The sequence below is a fragment of the Nipponia nippon genome, unplaced genomic scaffold (genome assembly GCF_047370975.1).
Source record: "Nipponia nippon isolate SJK-2023a ecotype South Korea unplaced genomic scaffold, ASM4737097v1 scaffold_5, whole genome shotgun sequence".
NCBI classification, from domain to species: domain Eukaryota; kingdom Metazoa; phylum Chordata; class Aves; order Pelecaniformes; family Threskiornithidae; genus Nipponia; species Nipponia nippon.
This window is the reverse complement of record NW_028262369.1, coordinates 21536670-21555036: the sequence shown is the minus strand read 5'-3', so window position 1 is coordinate 21555036 and position 18367 is coordinate 21536670. Positions and strand designations below refer to the sequence as shown.

At 36.5% G+C, this 18367-nt stretch overlaps 1 protein-coding gene across 7 annotated transcripts in view; it reads left to right on the top strand.

Annotated features, from left to right (window-relative positions):
* Nucleotides 1-18367, top strand: part of LRRC7 (leucine rich repeat containing 7) — a 183567-nt gene that overhangs the window by 91102 nt on the left and 74098 nt on the right. For all 7 annotated transcript variants that reach the window (XR_015698796.1, XR_015698797.1, XM_087731928.1 and 4 more), the window contains exon 7: nucleotides 17780-17843. Coding sequence is in view for 5 of the 7 variants with exons in the window: in XM_087731928.1 (XP_087588054.1) it covers nucleotides 17780-17843 (64 nt within the window). In the remaining 2 variants the exon portion in view is untranslated. The remainder of the gene's footprint in view (nucleotides 1-17779; nucleotides 17844-18367) is intronic.

Here is an 18367-nt window from a genome sequence, read left to right as displayed (position 1 = left end):
GGTTTTGTGTGTCATACATGCATGCTGTCTGAGCTCTTAACTGTGGGTAAGCATTGCAGCATGGGAGCCTGCCCAAACTCTGTATACAAATGCAGAAAATTAATTTAGTTTTTCTGCTCTGACCTTCTTTTTTTCTGAGCATTCCTTTTAGATCTTTTCCATAGACTCTGGCAGGCTTCCTGCTCATGAGGGGCCTGAGGAAAGATTTATTATTACTTTTTATACCTTTTTGCAAATATTTCTGAAGATATTTTCTGGCCTTCTGTAGTTAACCATTCTGTTCTATTTTCCTTATTTGGACATATTTTCATCTTTTAAAGGATGTCTTCTAAGTCTCCTATATTTTCTTCTTTGCCACGTTGGTTTTGGATTTTCTCAAGTCCTTTTGACAGGTGATTTTGTATTGCTTTAAGTGTCTTGATCTTCTCCCAGCAGCGATTTAGCTTGCTTAGCTGATGTGGAGGACTTCTCACTGTGATTATTTTCCTCTTACCGTCCAGAGCCATCCTGACAAAGGCTGGAGCTACTAAACTCAGAGGCCAGACATTACTCCTGAAGGTCTCCTCATGTGGGTCCTGACCTTCCCTCCCCATGCATGTCCGTTACTTGCTGTTTGGTGCAGAGAGGGACAGACTGCCTGCCATAGCATATTGCAGTCCCAGGACTGTATGTCCACATTGCATCTTTAATGACAGTGAAGTCCATGCTGGTCAGTGGCCTCGACGTGTGCCAAGCGTGTGTAGGAGGCAGGGCACAGGGCAGCTCCTACCGTGGCTTCAGCGGGAAGGAAACTGCTGTGAGAGCACCCGTGACACGCTTGAGTGTCCACATGTGTAGATGGCACAAGGCAAACTTGAACCAAAAAGAAATTGTTTTGAGCCTAAAATCAGGAAGGTAGGTGCGCCCAGTGAGCACCTCCACCTTTCCTTTCTCTTCCGCAACAGTACGAGGTCTGCTTGCTTGTCAGAGTTGTTCAGTATTATCAATGCGGGTTGTTTAGTATTATCTGTGTAGGTGTTGTCGGTGAATGTCAGTGAATGTGTCAGCATCTCTGGGTTCAGCGCTATAACAACCTGTGATTACAGTTGCACTTTTCATCTGTTGTGTCTAGTGAAACAGAAAACACCCCCCTTAAAGTTTTTTTTCTCAAGTTTAAGAAAAAATACATATAAATTAGTTGCACATTTCAGTTATGTATCAGAGCACATGTATATTTACGTACATACATCAATGCATACACGCACATACGTATGTATACATACAAATGATTAGTGAAGAGATGTCATAACACACCTGGTTTCTGGAGGTGCTGTGTCAATACCAGCTCGCAGTACAAGGGTTAGTGTGCATACCTCGCCATGCAATAACCCTTTTCTGTCCCCCACCGATTTGAAGGCACCCACACCGATCAGGGCAGCGGTAACTGTGTGGAAGTGCTTCTGCTGTTCCCCTGGCGCCGCCCGGGGATGCTGTGGTAGGTGCGCCTCACCTTCCCCAAAATGCCTCTGCCTAGCGCATGGCTGCTGTCAGGAGCCAGCGTTTCTGCCTGCACTGTTCTTGTTCCTCAAACTGTCATAGGCCTAAAATTCAAGAACAGGGAGGAGGCTGTTACTGAGAGCATAACTACTTACCAAATGTATTTTGCTATTTTAAAATCATGATGGTGAACCAGGAGTTAATGAGTTTTCTGATAAATGTGCTGAAATGTATGAGTGTGCGTGTGTGCATGCATGTGTGTATGCACCTGGCTTGCTGAATTAGGTGTTCACATTATTGTCTCAGTATTCCCATTTCAGTCCAGATAAACGGCTGTCAAACCACTGTTACCATCTTCTCTGTTTCTCACCGTCTTAATTGTAGCTTCAGCTTATATGGCTTTGTCTCACCTCTGATACAAACACATTGGAGTGCTGTTTTCCTGTACAATTGTACAACGAGGCATTTTTTTTACCTAGTGGTTAAATAATTATTAGGCTAGCAGTGTTGATGTTTTTGAAGCCATTTAGCAAACACCTTTTGTGTTTGGGCTGTGAACTCCAAGGCCTATACTTCATTATAAGGCTACCCTTTATGAATGGCTCTGAATATTGGACACTCCTGTAAGAACCACAGAATGGTCTGACAGTTACTTCCTAATTTGTATGATTAATCAACCACTCTGATGCACAGGATAGTTAATAATTTTCTTTGAGGAGTTATGTAAACGATATAAAGTACCACTATGTTTTCCCACTGTTTGATAAGTGGATTTTACTGAATATGCAAGAGTTCAAGCACTAAGCACTTCTGTTTGTGTTAACATATGTTGGTATAGAAAGTAAAGCTTTTCCAACCATTAGTTGTTTCTTGAAAGTTATTTCAAACTAGTTGAATGAAAGTTCACAGTGGATACACATACGGAAGTCATGTTTGTGCTGCCTACACTGTAGGAAACAACTTTTACATTATGATGAGTCAACCTTAAATCATGCAGCAGCTGTGTTCTGCAGTCAGCCTTTGGGTTTGATTCCTTCAGTTCTCACTGCAGTTCCAGGCATGGCGCCCTTTTTCTGGATGTTTAGTTGTAATAAATGTACTGTTAGGCAGTAGATTTTTCCAAATACAGTCTGATATTCTCCCAAAATAAGTGAAACCCAAAAGTTTGTGTTCCAATTGGATGTAAATCCAGAATATCGAAAAGGGCATATTGTTATTGCCCTTCTTCCAAAGGGCAGCTGGTTAAATCCTTCCGTTGTTTTCCTAGTTTTTTTTTTTTTTCCCTTCTAAGTGATAAGGCAGTTATATTAGGCAGACTTCACATTAGTACAGACTATATTTTCATTTCCATCTTGACTGTTTTCTGGGAGTTTTTGTGTATTAGTAATAAAGACCCGTGCCATTGCATTGGTGGTCAAAGGAACCAGGATATTCAGGCTGATGAAAGAACCCTCATAGGAGAGAAGAGGAAATCAATAAAGCCTAAAATATCTTACAGTATAATTACACCAGCATATTTAAGAAGCAGAGATATGTAGAGGCTATATATAACTATGCATTTTATGTGTGTGTATTTATGTACAGACAGATACAGATATATATGTGTATATATATACACTTATAAGTACATCCACATACATATGCTATATACACATATGCAATATGTCTATATTTGTAGTCAGTCATTTTATAGATTGGGAACCAACCTAGCAAAAACCAAAAAAGGAGTAGTAGGTAGTAGGATAGCCTGAGTGTCAGTGTTAGAAGAGAAGATGGGAAATGTGCTGAGTATGAGGGGGACAAGAAAGTGAAGGGGGCATTAGGATCAAGATTTAGATTATATTGGCTGCTGAGGACTTACACCCCGTGAGCAATGTAACTGCTGGTGTCAGAGAGCCTTACTTGGCCTGCCCTAGGAAAAGTGCATTCTGACTTTCTGCTCTTAAAAAATAGCGTGGCCTAGACTAGCTAGTCCACAATTTAACCCAACCCCAAATCTAAATTACCAATTTTTCTAATTTTTTTGGCCAAGCATTCTAGGAACCATGGCACATATACAAAGCTCAAAGATGGTTCCCCTCGCTAACGTTCATCACGTTGCTTGTCTGCATGCTGAGGATCTGTGGTTGTGCCAGAGTTATTACAGTAATTGAAGTAAATCACCAATTCTTCAAACAAATCTAGTAGCTAAATTTACAACTTAGTTGGGAAAGCGATGTTCTGAGCACATTTCAAATGTAACAACAAAAGCTTTTAATTTATCTTACAGTTGTATTTAAGCCTGGTCTGGTTACTACTCCAGTGGAAGCTCATTAATTTGCACCGAACTTCATGTTTTCTGAGATTAGGCTCTGTCATAAATATTCATTGCTCTTCACAGCAAGAAATGTCAGCAGACCTGCCACTCCTAAACTGAATGTTTTGGGACACTAGCATCCTGTTGAATTCCTGAGAGCAATCAAGAGTATTTAATATCTCAGGAAAGAATCTGGAAACTATACCCATGCTTTTGCTTGCACTAAGCAGCCAGGCAACCTGTCTATATATATTTTCAAAAATCTTTGAGTAAATTAAGTAGTTAATATGATCTTTGGTCTTAGAAATATTTGGGCTGAGGAAGACACTTTTTCAGGGCTTTGTGGGATTTCTTTCAGTAGAGATTTGTAAAATTGAAAAATTGTAGAAACTGTATTTGCAAATGGTGAGTCAGTAGTGTCTGAGAAGCTGTAGGTGCTGGTAATTGATGAGAAAATACTTGAATTTGTTGTACTCATCCTAATGACTCACCGTTTCGCAACTGAACCTGTGGCTTCTCATCTCTTCTTTGGTTTTCTTGACAGTAGGTATTACAGCTATTGTTTTTCTGCAATACCGTGCTGTTAGGAAGTAATGTACAATGGAGATGTTACCAAAGGGCTGGGTCCCTAGCAGCTAATGTTAGAGAAAAACAGGATTTCTCTTGGTCTTCAGCTATTGCTCAGAATTAATTTGCTTTGTGAAGAGTAAAAATTGTAGATCAAGTTCTTAAGTACAGCCTCTAAACTTGGAAGAACTATGTAATTAATTTTGAAGACGAGAGCAGTTAAAAACGGGGTGAAATTTAATAGTACAGTGGGCAAGGTCGTGTACCGAGGGACTAATAGGAATTTATGTTATCAATTAGGAGTTCTTCAATCAGAAATCATATTGGGGAAAAAAAAGTGTATTAGTAGGGTGTAAAATGTCTATGAGTCATTGATCTAATAGAGCCATGATAATGCCAAATGTTCTTTGTCAAAGTATTTTCAGTAGAGACAAAGAGGCGTTTCTGACGTTGTATAAAAAATGAGGGAGACCTCATTTGGAAAAGATCCAAATGAAATGAGGATGAGAAAGAGCTAAAGAAGGTCCTAATCTGATGGGAAAAATAATGAATGCAGAGTGTATTGTATGGAAGGGCCCTAAAAATAATGTGTTACTTAATCTAAGAAAACAGAAGTTGAGAGGAGATATGTTAGTGTTTGTCTCTACACACACAGTCAAGGTAGGCAACTTGGAAGAGAACTATTTCTTCTGCCTGGGCAAGGGACAGAGTTGTGTGTGGTTAGCAGAGTAACAAATAGGGATAAGCTGGCCATGAGAGGTAGGAAGGAGAAGCTTCCAGGGTATCAGAGTCATCTGTACCTTCTCTCTCCTCCTTTTAAGATTGAGAGACATCACTCTACATTGTGCTGAAAGGCAAAAGCAACACTTTTGGCTTGGGGGTGGGTCTCCTCAGTGCAGACTAGTGGAGGTAGGAGGTGGGGGAAGCGCCTGGGCTGGTCCCTGTCCCACAGCTGCCAGAGGAGCTGGCTGTGGGTGTCATGACAGGCAGGACACGCTGGGATGTGCATTCAGTCTGCCCCTGGTTGGCCAGTCTGACCTGCTACTGTCACAAACTTTTAGTTTTCACCAGAAAATTGTGGAAAGATTAAACTTAAATGGCACATGTTGCAGTCCTGACAGTTCGGACGTGTTGGTGCATTGCAACATCAAATCTGCTCTCCACATAAGGCAAATTTTGGTGGTTATTAAGTAAACTGGCTGAAATCAACCAGAAATGGTAAGTTATTATTATAAAGGATATAACTACATTGTAAGATCTTTGTGTTGATCGGCACTTTGATATTCCTTTGAAGACATTTGCATGCATTGTGCTGTTGTTCTTTGTTGTTTTAAATCAGTACGTTTCTGAAAGATACTTATTTTCCAATTATCTCTGTCCCCTTGGTTTGCAATTGTTTTAGTGCAATCTTCCTGCATTGGCAAAATATTACATACCTGTAATTTTGCTCCTGGTTTGAGTCAGGAATAAAAGGACTTTATGGATATAATGATGATGATAGGGTTTGTTTTTTTTTCCTTTTTTTAAAATTAGCCGTTTTATATTGATGTGTTTTCAGTCTTAAAATGTAAACCAATGTTTCTTATTCTTGACTGCATATTTTTTGTCTTTGATTGTAATAAAATATGAGAAAATACAGGCAATATGTTTTAGCCATATGGTCTTATTTCTGAGAATTGCTGCTAATTATGTTTGCTGTCAAAATTCAGACTCTACTTGAAAAATCATTGTTTAGACTTACCTATTGTATGGCAATATAATGTCAAGTTGCTAATCTTCTGTTTTGCTTTTTTCTGCAAATGTTTCAAGTTGTAATGAATCTCTGGGTTTTAACTGCAACTATTTACTTTACAACAGTACTTCTGTGCATTCTAGTTCCACAAAACAGTGGTTCTCAAAAATTCTGTGAAAAATAATCCTTCATATTTTGTATAATATTTTACTATCAATGCTTGAATATCTTCCTTGATAAAGAGCAATGGATACATTTTCTTCCAAAAATTTGAAAGCAGAGATGGTCAGTCTCATCTAAAATTTCCCATGAAAAATATTTCAAAGAGAAATGGAAACAAGAAGGATGCCATCTGTAAAGGTTTTCCTTCTGGATAACAAATGAAGGTGTGAAAACAGTATTTTTGTGCATATATAATGAAAGTATCTGTTTTGGCTTCACAATTAAATATATATTGTAACAAAAACTTAGGGGGGTGGAGGGGAACAGAGAATCCCATTTTTCACCCAGAAGAAGTCACTCTTATAAAATTTCATAAAATGGAATTTTTTCTATCCTTTGAATTCCAAGTGTACTTTTATTTTTTCTGTAAATATGTGAAAAATTGACATTTTTCTCTAACATTCTTTCTTTCCATTTCTTTCTTTCCATTTCTTTCTTTCCATTTCTTTCTTTCCATTTCTTTCTTTCCATTTCTTTCTTTCCATTTCTTTCTTTCCCCTAAAATTTAGACATAGAACCATAGAAAGTAGAAGCTCTATAAAGTGGTAGTGGGGAGTATACAGGTTCCTTTTCCCCGCCCTGGGTAAATTATTTATTTATTTGTTTGTTTGTTTTATTTTACGAACTGATTAAATCAAAAATTGTATGAGTCATGGGTTGTTATTTCTTTTATTCCCTTACCAATCACCTAGCAATACTATAACTCTTTCACACATGAAAAATAAGCCAGAATACTAAATGTGCACCGGGAATGCCAAACTTTTAACTAATTCCACTACCAAACTACCATGTAGATCTGCACCAAATTAATGGGCCAGTTATCCACAACTACAAAATGTCTAGCAAACAAATCAGATAAGAACAAGGCAAAGTGGTGGAGGTTGTCCTGTTCCTCTTGTAATGATCATAAATACCTATTTGTTGAAATTACTTGTAGCTCCTATTTATGTTGGTTATTTCTTAAAATTGGTGAGACTGCGTATAAGGAGATTCAAAGGATCAAGGTTTCTAAACAGCACCATAAAAACTGTATAAAAATCACATAGTAATTTGTTTTTAAAACAATGTAAAGTGAAGTAGACTGGATTCTTCCTTGACAGAATACATATAAAATAATAGTAGGTGTTTTGCAGAGATTAAGTTTGCAAATTGGAAGTATCTAAACCTGTAGAGAGTTATAACTCTTATGCTCTTCTGTAGCTAAGACTTTATTCCAAATTGAGAAAGTAAGCAGAATAATACAGATGAATCACTACTTGTATAACTATAGTGTGTGTATTGAACGCTGACATTCCTCTTAAATAATCATTTTAGTATAAAAACTAGCATATATCACTTCGAAGCATCTTTAGTGATTTATCAAAATATTGTTTGAAACACTGTCAGGTAAAGTTATTTTATTCTTGTTCCCTATTTCAATACCACTTTGCTTTGACTTTTAAAGATAAGTATAAATATTTCTCAGCTTTTGCATTATTGAAAAACTGTAGATACGGCCTTGCTTGTTTCTTTAGTTTAATCTCAGAAGGAATGAGCCAATAAAGATTCAGAAAGATATTCAGACATCGAAAACATCACAATCTGTTACCTTTTTTCAGATGTGAGATTTGTTGAATAAAAGTGATTATTATTTCCATTAACCTGACAATGGAGTTGTAAGAAACATTCTTGTGACTTAAGACCATTAGTCCCATTGACTTCAATAACATTTATATTCCTAACATCCTTATCACTTCCAAAATCCAGTTTTAGGAAGTAGATTTGCAAAATTCACGGGTTGTCTTAAGTGTGTTGAAGTCAGTGGAACAATTTATATCAGCTGAGAATCTGTCCAGCAGCATCTAAATATAGGCTTAAAAGCTTAGCTTTAGACTGCTATTTTTTGAAATGCTGTTCCACTTTCTTCCAGTTTATTATAAAGATGTAAACTGTTTCCCACACTTTGAGATTACAAATATTTTCATCATTCATGATGACCTGTTTTCTTCAAATAGTAACTCTGGCTGAGTTTAATAAATCATATTCCAGAAGACTTCCTACTTTGGCACTACGTTATTAAAGTATTGCCAATATTTTAATAAGCAACTACTACTATGTATCTTCCCTTTAGGCCATTTCAAACTAGATGTATTTGCTGCTCAGAGAAGATGCAGAAAAATGTATTATATTGTTTTCTTATTGTAAGAATGCTTTCCAACATATATAGTGGGTCAAACTTGTCTGAAAAATTGCATTAATTATTCTTGTCTGAAGGCAGTAGTGCATTTTTTTTCCCCTATCTCCTGTAAGGGACACTCTGGGAGAAGATATAGCTAGAACTTCACTACATTGAAGATACACCAGCACCGCTTCTGCCATCTACGATAATCCTGATATTACTTAAACTGTAATTAGTGGTTCTTATCTGGTGGTGTTCATGCTGTATAATTTGTCAAATGGGCAAAGGCAGAGCAGAAATTAGAGCCTTGTATGTAGGTTTGTTTCATACACCATTTTTTTTTTATTTATCACTTATTTGATTCTTTAAAACTTCCATTTAACAGATGCAAAGTAATTTCTTTTTTCAGAAGAGTTTATATCTGATTAGTAGGGTTAAATTTCAGGTAAAGACTTCATAGCAGAAAGTGGTAGGAGGGGAGAACATTTTTAACCATGGAGAATCGCCCTAGCCCACCTTACACTCATTTTGTTCTTAATTATACCAGAACCCTGAGCTCCTTCCAGAAAAACTGGGAGCTAAACACACACAGAGTTCACTCTGACTGTTACTAATGAGATCTAATTTCGTTACGCTTAGACTCTGTGCTCTGCTTTCCCATGTATGGTTGTTTTATGGTATGCAAGGAAATTGCTCATTATACTCAGAATACCTTAAGTCAGTATCCTTTTAATTTTACTTGATTAAAAAAAAAAAAAATCTACAGAGTAAAAATGCCTGCATTAATATAGAGAATTAAATAGAGAGAAGATGACTGCTGGAATGCATTGAGAACAGGATGGGGTTTTTACCTGCCATGACCATCGGAGACCTTTTCTTTTTCCCAGCTGGAATAGGAGACTACTAGAAGCATATGTTTCTCAGCTGCAGCACTGATGCAGTGTTGACTTGCAGGTAACACACGCCTCCTCTGAGTGTCTGTATGCACTGCACTGTATGTCACTCTCCTGTGTTATTTTTGAGTAATGGCTCAACCTGATGCCCTGGGACAGTGTGTTTCTGTCATTTAATAGGTTGTTGGATTAAAGATGGATGGTTCTGAGCTAAACACATGTAGAATGGCATTTTTAGTTGTTGCCATCCTTAGCCATATCGAAGTGTAGAAACTGTACCTGCACATGCTGTGGGCTGTGAACTTCAGCAATGGCCATTTGTCTCTCCACATGAGAGGGAAGGGATATGCTGTGACCTGTGTTCTTGCAGCACATTGGAAGTTTCCTAAAGGCCAGCAAGCAGACAGCGCCTAACCTGTGATCAGCTCTGTGGTGTGCAAAAGGTTACCTTGTGCTACTGTTTCCCTCAAGCCTTGAAAAATTCACCGTTCCATGCTGCTTCCATTTCAGTGTCTCCAATGGACTGGTTCAGTTAAACCTCACAAGCTCTGTGTTGCAGCTTGCTTCTTGTCACTGGATTATGAAACAAATTTTGCCCATATTTGTCATACTTCATAATGGCATATCATCTTTCTGCCTACCTTTAACAGTTCTATAATAACTGAATAAGAAGATTGCATTATGGCCTGCAGTTGCTTTGTTTTTTTCCTTTTAAAGCGATATCTCTTAGATGGAAGTCTTCCATCAGCCTCCTCTGGCACCCATTCCCCAGAGTGCAGTGTGTATCAGATGGGGTTAATTTGCTTGTGATGTTCTCTCTAGCCCAGCTGGCAAACAGCCACTGCAACCACATTATTAATAGTGTGGTAAAATATTGGAGAGCTGGTCAGTAGAGATCTTCCAGATCTTATAAACTGTGCTTCTACAGTTAAAACTACCAGAGATCACCTATGAAGAAATCAACTGTTCTTCTGAGGGGCCATAACTATAACTATATACAGATATTTCATGTATGACAACAGGGATTGTCCTTCTGCTTTTTCATTTTCTGAGGTGCTCCTTGCCATCTCTGACTACTTCCATCCTTCTTCCTCAATTAATATGTATGTAGTTATTGAGTCATGACATTTTTAATCTCAAATTCATCCTTGCCTTTTTCTAGCAGATCCCCATTTTATTTCTCTGGCTTTCCTTTTAGAAATAATCCTGGTTTTCATACGTGTTCTTGCTGTCTTTAGGCCCTATTTCAGTAGAAATAGGAATCAGAAGGACTACTAAGTAAGAAACCTGTGTTGAGAGTAAAATTCTTTTACTCTTGTGTTTTGGGTTAGCTGATTCAGTTAACTTTTAGTCATCAGATATTCATTAACACCCTTTGAATTTAGTTCATCCCTGTTAATTATTCAGCATCTTAAGTTAGATCTTCTTCCTGTTCTTTGGCAAAGTAAATGGGAAAACAGGGCCAAAACTGCATTTTCAGTCTTGCAGGCTAAAACGAGGTCTCTCTTTAATTTATGTTCATTCATTCCATGCAAAATTAGTACATAAGGGTATAAAGCATGTGCTGAATTCTTTAGAGATTTGAATAATGTATTGTATATCCTGATGAAACAGGTTATTTTTAGTCAAATTTTAGTAGGAGGAAACCTAGAGCCTGCTTCTTGTCTGTCTTCAAGACGGTGGAGACCCAGATCCCAACTACTAGTCATTTTATATTAATCTAATAATATGTTCAAGTTGATCAGTACTGCAGTGTTTACAAACCAGTTGTTATTTTCTACTGTATTATTACACTGTAAACAAAATATAAATTGTCAAATACATTATTTACCAAATACCGAACCTTTTAAGCAAAAACAGTAAGGTGACCTTTGTGGCCGTGAATGATACAGTCAATCTTGCTCAGTTTCAGTGATTTTGAATTTAGATAAATGCAGTGGGTCCTGGGTTCATCGTTGTTAGACAGGTGTATTTGTCCCAGAACATGGAGCAATTTTTATTGTCATTATGTCATCTGTGTTACCGATATATTGTGTTTCTTTGTCCAAATGCAGACATCTTATAGCAAAATCGTTGAACTCATCAGAGCCACGTATAGTTTACTAGATGTGAATTTGGCTCCAAGGTTTAGTGACTGTTAGGGTGTATTTACCCTGTAACTCTAATGTGCCGAAGCTCATACTTCCCTCAAGGAATATTAATTCTGAAATTCACTGACAGAATAGCTGTATGTTTGCTGTTACTTGTATTTTGAATGGTTTTAACTAGGTATACTTTGAAACTAGATATACTTTGAAATTTTGCAAATGTGAATTTACATGTTCACATTGTCCATTGAAATCAGCATTTTAACATAGATACAAGGTTAAGAAACACACATTACTTTCTGGAAAAGGGACAATAGTTTAATTGAGTCCATTTAATCCTGCAAGTGGGCACATATTTTCTCATATCTTCTGGATAGCACTCCTCCAGATTTTTCTGAGATAAACAGCGTGAAGTAGAAAATACCAAATGTTGAGTTAAATTTTCAGTTTTCTATATCAAAGGATCCTTCAAGTAGTGGTGATTCTTAAGCAAAATGCATCATTTCAGTGTCATGCTGTAAATGTATACATTAGGGGTTATTTGGCTCCAACATTCAGGAAAGCAGTCTTAAGATGCTGTATAGAAGTACCACACGTATCCTTTCCTTGTAGTCACACCACTGACCCCATCCCAACCCATTTTCCTGCTGTTACAGAGCAGTAGGTAATAGTTGCTTACTCTGCAAGTAGGTCCTGTTCAGCAGGCAATTCTGACAGAGCAGCTGCTGCTCCAAAATGCAGCATGTTCCATAAGTGTGGTGGGCAAGAATGCACAAATGGGGATCTACGAAGAATATCTAATTATGTGCCGTAGGGTATATCGTAAGAAAATTTGTGCACAAGGTAAGGTGGACTTTCATGTAATTTAGTCCAAAAGGTGGAAACATACATTAACCTTGTTTTTAACCCAGCAAAGCTAGTTATCAGGAAGAAGGTAGAGGAATCCAGAAAGCAGACACAAAATAAAAAGAGAAAAAAGGAAGTTTTTAAAAAAAAAAGGGCATAAAAAAATGTATTCATAAAGTCTCGATATTGCCAGGAGCTTTGCCCTGGCTAATGACATTTACTCTGCATGCTGTTTATTTATGTAATCAGTTAAGCAGAAGTGGATCTGAACTGAAATTTAGAATGCCCTTCCCCAACAATTTGAAAGCTGTGTTGGGAAAGAAATTTGTGTGTGAGTGAAGGTCAAAACTGTGAAGATGTCACCTTTCTCTACACTCAGTTGAGTAAACCTTTCCAGTTGTAGAGTGATTCATAACTGAGTCCTGAACTAAGGGATTAATTTTAGAGATCTGATCCATTTCCACCATAAACAAAACTGATGGGAATTTAGGATTCTATGTGGAAGGCAATATTTTGAGTAGTGTGTTTTTAAAATCCTTACCTTTTGCACGCAAACGTTTTTCCTGAAATTGGTTGTCCATGTGTTTTTATTATGACTGAATCATGAAAGAGCTTGGTTTCCAGTTTCTGTGTGTAGCACTTTTGTCTTTGTGGTGCTTTTTATTTTAGGCCTTTTATGCAGAATTAGGTAAAGTCTGACAAGTCTTCAATGCCATAGATGCATTGGTTGTGTTTAGACACCTTCTGCACCAGCAGTTCCATCTTTTGGGCATTGAAATTGATTTTTCTCATCTTAGCATTTGAAGATGGAGAGTGCCCTTGCCCATCGCCTGAGAGTGTACAGTGGCTCGAAAAGCAGAGGATGTGGAGTCAGCAGATTTTCAGGCACCAGAAATGGCAGCATCAGGAGCATCAGCACGAGTAGACTGTGTTGAGGTAGTTCTCCCAAACTATATTATGAAACCAAACAATTCTGGTATACAAAGGCTGATGGAGGCTGCCTCTTAGTCCAGAATGTTTAATCCCATGTTGGCTGGTTTTCCCATATGCTTAACCCAAGTAATGTTGTGTACAGCCCTGCATTTTGCACAGCAGCATTTCTGATAGCCACACAGCGAAGGCAACAGTGTGCCTTGTGAATTGTCTGCTCTTAACTTCTCTTTGTGTTAATAACGAGACCATATAAAAGTAACAAAGAACGCTGCCACAACTGACTGAGAGTTTCTGGAGGTATTTAATCTTCAGAGACTTAATTGCTTTAGGCATCATCCCATGGTCTCTGCTATATTCTCCAAATTGTGGATTGATACTGCAGATTGTAAAATCCTTAAGTTCTTCAATATAATTAAAAGTTGAAATGGATATTATTTTTGATAGTTAATGATGAAATAGACATTATTATAGATATTATGTGTATTATTTTAGATAATTTCTCTGTTATATATTTCAGTCCATGTGTAACAATATTTTGTATCCTCAAAATCAACTTTTAAACATACTCTGTTATTGTGGAGCCTGAATAATATATAGATTCAATACTTTATGACAGGCTAATTTATATTTTTGGTCCCTTGCTTTACACCATACATGTTTTGTATTCTAGAAATGGTATAAATTATCTTGAGATTCAATGAAAACTAAGACTGAGTTCTCTTTGTAATCCATTAACTGATGTATAAGTAAATAGCTCTTTGTGGTTGTATCATGTAATGCTTTAGCCCTGGTTAAGATTTAGCTACTCTGCTCTGCAACAGGTAAACTATTGAGTATTAATTTTACAATGTAACTTCCAAAATGATTCATTAATGAATTTAAAGTTACATTGCAATGTCTAAAATACTGAAACTGGAAGAGACTGTTGAATGTGACATTTTAACAACTTTGAAATAAAGGTTACTGTGTATAACAAAAGTGTGAGAAAATATTATTTGAAATTAATACAGCAGATAATCCAGTAATGGCAACTTACTTGCTTTGTATTTCTTCAGAAAATAATGGTATCCATTTATCATAAACTCAAATGAAAATAGAATTCTGTATGTTGTTGCACAAGGAAATAGAGTATGTAACATTATAACTTCCTCAGTCCTATCTTTGTAGAAGTGTGACCAACAAAAAGCATGCATTAATTATGTAGCAGCATTCTATTGCCTCTTTCATTGTATTTATCATTGTGTAAATTTGATTGTGTCTCTGACACAATTGTTTTTCACTCATGAATTTTTACCTATTAGAGATACTTTTGTTATTTATGAATACAGTTCTTCATATGTGGGAATAATTCAGATGTAATTAGAAGTTTGTGACTGAAAGTTTGGATATACCTTCATGTAATCACCATCTCCTATCTGTCAGAAAGCTGACCAGGATTTTGATGAGAATACTGTGATTTTGTTAAAATAATTTATGGCAGGCGACTCATTTGTTTTGCCAGAAACTGTAAATGCAATGCATTTTCCTGGTTATTTGAAGTGTTTACAATGTGTAGATAAGTATCTTCTAAATAAAGCAGCAAAAACAAACATGCAAAAATATAAGAAAGTTATATTAGGCAATATACATGATTACCATGAATTATAATTAATACCACTGAACTGTATAATGTGAGTTATAATTTATGGAGTGTGACTTTTAAAACTATTGCAAGCAATGTTAATGTTTCACCAAGTATTCAGTAATCTCTCTAAGATACTCTCTATGCTAGTTTTCATGCATTTGTAGTTTTTTTGAGAACCATGTTCCATTATTGTGTTTAAAAAGAATTTAAAAAAAGATTCATCTTATTCTGAACCTACCGTGAGGTCCACTTCCATAGCCAAGAATCAGATCTTCTCCATATAACTCCTGCAGTTACTTATGAATGGAAGAATAGGTCCAAATGCAATATGGATAAAGATTTATGTGAAATTTTTGGCTGCAAGTTTTATTAGCACATTAATTATATTACATTACATCATTTAAGCAATGAATATTTAACTGAGCATTACTCATAATTGCGCCTTTCCTATTCCACCTTTATAAAATGACCCCACATAAAAAAATATAATGAATCTTTTCATAGGAAAAATACAAGTAATTACATGAAAGAGATAAAAATATCACAAGCTAATGAAAAATCTCATATAATATTCCATTGGGTACATTTGGCAGTGTGCTTCATCTTTTGATATAGTACCAGCTAACTGAAATTAATCTGCCCCTATATAAATGTTACAGTTTCTGAAACTATGTATCTGACTGCAGAAATGACACAAAGTAATGTTTAAAAGTTGCCTTTTATGATGAATTTGCAGTAGTACAAACCAAACCTTTTAAGGTAAAAGTGTTGTTCAAAGGTAGAATACGGTATGAAATACACAAGTTTTTACCAGCTTGTTTGTAACTTAGATTACCATTGATTTCATCTTTGAAGAGTTTCAGAGTTTCACATTTCAAAATATATAATTCTGTACATGTATGAACAGTAAGTATATATGTGAATAACAAAGGAATACTGCTGTTCAGTTTCCAATTCCAGTTAGCAGCTAGTTTCATTCTTGTGGCTGGGTTTTTTTGAGCACTTTAACATGGGCATGGGGAGTCATAATCACTAGAAACTTTTATTGACTTTAATGCAGAATGATAAAGTCACCAGTAATACTGCCTGTGAGAGAAAACTTTGTGCAATTAAAAATGTATGTCACGTTTCCTATTTTTTTTTTAATTTTGAAAGCATTGTACTACATAATGCTTGTGTCTATACAGTTAATATTATAACTGAAAAACTTGTAACGTCTCCAGATGTAAAGAACTATAAACCTGCAATGCTCACATGCTGAAATGTGTTTCCTGTGGTGTAAAACCTTTGTGTGGTACTAAGGAGTGAAACTGCCGTCAGGATTTGTTAAAGGAATTTTGGTGATATTTAAATGCTTTTCATGACTTTATCATTCAGGCTGAGAGTGTGTGCACTGCCTGACTGTCTAACAAGTGGCTAGTCTTCAAAGGGATCCAACTGTTTTGTTTTAAGGAAAAATACTTTGATTTCCAAAACAGCAACTGGTAAATTGTGGATAAGTAAGTCTAATCTTACTCTGCGTGCTTTTAAAAAGTTTGCCTATATTCAAAATTGATAGATTTTAAATGCTTTTAACAGTCAGTCCACATATGCTGTGATCTGTGCCTTTGTCAGTTTAAGCTATACTTGAGATAACCAGTTTTTTCTTACAGCACAAATTCAGAGATAAACCTGGGAGATTTATCCCATTGACTTCAGTAAATGAAGAATTTAATCACTTCATTTTTAGCCATTTCTCACTTTTCCTCTTATTTTACTGTTTCAGTCACCTGAGCCCGAGCAGTAAAAGTGCCTTTTTTGCTGTTGTGTAGTGATCAGTCACAGACATAAATCCAGATTATTCCTCATTTAAAGCCCTTTACTGCATAAAGCATCGTTGATATTAACTTTTGGTTCTCTTTCTTATTATTTGTTCTTATTTAACTCTTTCTTTTATAATGCTGTGAAGAAGGATAAGCTACTTTGGTTGATTTTGCTGTCATTGGCACACAGTCTTTTGCAACAGAGGTGGTGTGAAGCCTTTCTTGCCCTCAGAGAAGCTGCTGCCCAAAAAGGGGCTCTCAGGGAGACACCCACCAGCAAAGTACGACACCTTGCTCCCATCCACACGCGGTGTTGTGAATCACGCCATCTCCCTGCCATGCTCTTGTGCCATGAACTGCACAGAGAGAGGAATACTTGCCTAGATGTGCTTTGCGGCAGATCAAAAGATTGAAACTCAGATTGGTCATTTAATTAAAAATCTGTATTCTGTTGCTTATCTGTTTATAGTGATAGAGTTTTCGTAAGCTACTGGTAGACAGCAAGTGTCACTAAATACCACTGCTTATCAGTGTGACTGTTTATTCCTGAAATGGAAGCCATGTTTCAGGTCACCTGTACTACAACCCAAAGAGAAGGGGACCCCATCAGCTCAGTGCATTCTGTTAAACCAACACAAGTACTCAAAACAACCCTTATCTAAGTTTAACTCGTTTAGCATGCAAGCTTTGTGCTGACCTGTGACACAAAAGTGCTTTTGCATCGTGCCTGTAGTTAGGTACAGTTTTAGGGAGGTAACAACCATACTTTGTACTTTTGCTGTGAGGAGCCAAAACACTTTCTAGTGGTTTGTAAAGAAGTTGATAACAAATTTATAAATCTGTATCAAAAATGTCACAATTTATATTGCTTTCAAATGCTTATAAATAGAGGTAATTTTCCTTGAGCAACTGTGCAAAATCATACCAAGATTACTAAAGTAGTTGTTGCTAGCTTTGTAGTTCAAGAACTTCAGCTTGTGTCTTAAAGGTGGAGTATATTGTTCTCGTTTGCATCAGCATCAGTCTGATGTAATTCTTTTTGCAATAACAGTATCATTTGAGCTTTGTTTTTAATCTGAACAAAATTTGACCGACATTTTGCAAGTAAAAATTTCATCTTCAGTATCTCCTAATCTGTTACAGGTCAATGCACAAACTGACTCAACTGGAAAGACTTGATCTGGGCAATAATGAATTCTCTGAACTGGTAAGAAATGCACCATTTTTTAATAAAAAGCCTGTGTGTTTTGCATGCTCTGTGTATGGGGCATTAAACATTTACTTAAAAGGCATTATTGTATTGTGGCCAGATGCTATGGTCACATTTCCTTGTAGAATAGAAGATTTATCATAGTTCATGAGGTGAATGCTGATAAAACAACATGCTTCATCTACATCAGGCTTCTGCGGTTCTGATCAAGGTCACGGATGATTCTCACTGTGAGCTGGTTGCTACTGCTGCAGTACTTCAATGTGGGATGAATTGGTGATCTCAGTATAAATACTTAGGTCAATTATGTATCAATTTCTTAATGTCTATCACTATATTCTGCAAATATTAGAAATTGCTATTAGCAGAAGTAAATTTTAGACTCCAAAAGCAGTTTCTGTTCCTAAGATGAGAATTAGGTTCCATGAGATTTAATAGCTTTCAGGACTTTTCTGTAGTCTTAGTATAGAAAATAATCAAGTTGCTGGTGCCCTTTAGGTATGTTTCTACTACATCTATAG